The following is a 1,868-nucleotide window of genomic DNA, read 5'->3' as shown; positions in this document are numbered from 1 at the left end:
ATCCCCACCTCCTGGAACCCAACAGTCATCTTTACTCCTCATCAAGTAGAAAATGGAGAAAAACTAACTACTCGAATCGTACCTGTTGGTTAGTTAACACAATGACACACAACAGAACTCATGTTTTATACCAGTAGATCACAGCTGCTTTAACTTTTGTGACTTTTTCACGGACTAGTACTAGCAGCTAACGCTAAAAACAAATGCAGTAAGCAGGAAGTGGAAGGGAGGAGCGTGGCAAGAATTTTACCGGAAATACGTCATTAATGACCGTGGCATATAGGCTATTAGACAGCTTCTCTGAGACAAAAACACTCATCACCTCCACCTGTGTCTCGGTCCYGTCCAGTCGGCTGGACGGTCTCCTGTTCTCCTTGGTGCTGACTGGTGGCTGACTCTTGGCTCTCGGTGGCTTTTGGACAACAGCTGGTTTGTCTTTGGGGGAGCTGTTTTTGTTCCCCGGCTCTGAGCGAGGAGTGCGCCGGCGGGGACACCTTGGCGGTGTGGGGTTCACCGGCTCTTCGTCAGAAGATGGGGAGTTAGCCGGCCCGTCGTCCGTCGCCGTGTCACATGAAAGCCTGCTCGTGTTCGGAGCTTCTGTCACTAACTCTCCACTGGTCCCATTCACTCCGTTTTCTACAACTGGTGCTTCAAAACAGCAGAGAAGGTGAAGACATTCAGAGAGAATAAGTATTAATGATGTGCAGACTGATACTGAAATATCAATACCAGAACTTTATGCTCTAGAATCGATACTAAAATCAAAATATCAATACTTTGATACTTTAGTTATTTCACATAATTTTTATTATTGATATGAAAATAGTGGAAAATCACTAAACCACTCCAATCTTGTCTTAATCATATGTGGTTGGAGAGAACTACTTTTTCTTCCGCTTGAGTAATGCATAAGCACAGTGGCATGTGTTCAGTCTGTAGGTGTATGGCAGGTCATTTTAACATAAAATCTGCTTCTTCTGACTGTCTGAAATTACATTCTAGATGAGGGGTTCCCAAACTTTTTCATGCCATGGCCCACAAACAGCATTAGCTCTGGCCAAGGACCTTCGCAAACCCACAAACAAACAATGCTACAAAATATACAAAGTAACAACTTTTAGAATATTTTTTCTCACTATTATTCACCATTCAAAAATTAATATATTTCTTTAGAATAAGAATTTTGATTTATGCTAAACAAATATAAGGTAAGGGTTAGAAAGACTTAAATTAAATAAATTACTGTCATGTATTATTTATAAAGCAGTTATTTGAAAAACCCTATTTTTTTTTAAGAATTACCAGACACATTATGTGTGTTATCACAAAGTATCAGTATCGGATCAGTATCGCCGATACCAGCCACATTATATTTGGTATCAGTATCGGTAAGAAAACTGGCAGTATCGAACATCACTAATAAGTATGCAGAATAGGAATGGGTACCAAATTCGGTACATTTTTAAGTATGTACCGAATTCTGTCGGTACTACCAAGAACCTATTCACGTAACATCAAACGGTACCATGTTTTGGTACCTAAACACATCATTGTGACCATATTGGCGTAGGAGTGGTGGGTTTTCCACGCTCGTCCTGAAAGCAGCATCATGCAAGAGCGTAATAACGTCAGCAGCCGCTGGTTCAGTAAACAGAGTTCAGTCTGAACGTAGCTTGTAAAACCTCGCAGCTCCTAAAGTTGTCGAACAGACCGCCTCTGAATTATCTGGTGGATTAATTATCTTAGGCCTGCGTCACACTACAAGAAAATCAGGACAATTTTTGCCCTTCCAACAATCTTAAGGAAGTCCAGATTATCGTGATGCTCTGAAGATAATCTGAGCAGATATTCCCACCGTGGGTGATGAG

General features: G+C 41.2%; 1 protein-coding gene across 1 annotated transcript in view; it reads right to left on the bottom strand.

The window, feature by feature from the left end:
• The window catches only part of ccsapa (centriole, cilia and spindle-associated protein a), a 5,094-nt gene that overhangs the window by 1,737 nt on the left and 1,489 nt on the right, over positions 1 to 1,868 (bottom strand). Inside the window, exon 2 of the mRNA XM_014031727.1 lies at positions 323 to 648. Coding sequence (XP_013887181.1) covers positions 323 to 648 — 326 coding nt within the window. The remainder of the gene's footprint in view (positions 1 to 322; positions 649 to 1,868) is intronic.

The sequence above is a fragment of the Austrofundulus limnaeus genome, unplaced genomic scaffold (genome assembly GCF_001266775.1).
Source record: "Austrofundulus limnaeus strain Quisiro unplaced genomic scaffold, Austrofundulus_limnaeus-1.0 Scaffold1307, whole genome shotgun sequence".
Classification (NCBI taxonomy): domain Eukaryota; kingdom Metazoa; phylum Chordata; class Actinopteri; order Cyprinodontiformes; family Rivulidae; genus Austrofundulus; species Austrofundulus limnaeus.
The sequence above is the reverse complement of the archived record's forward strand: the minus strand, read 5'-3'. Positions and strand labels throughout refer to the sequence as shown.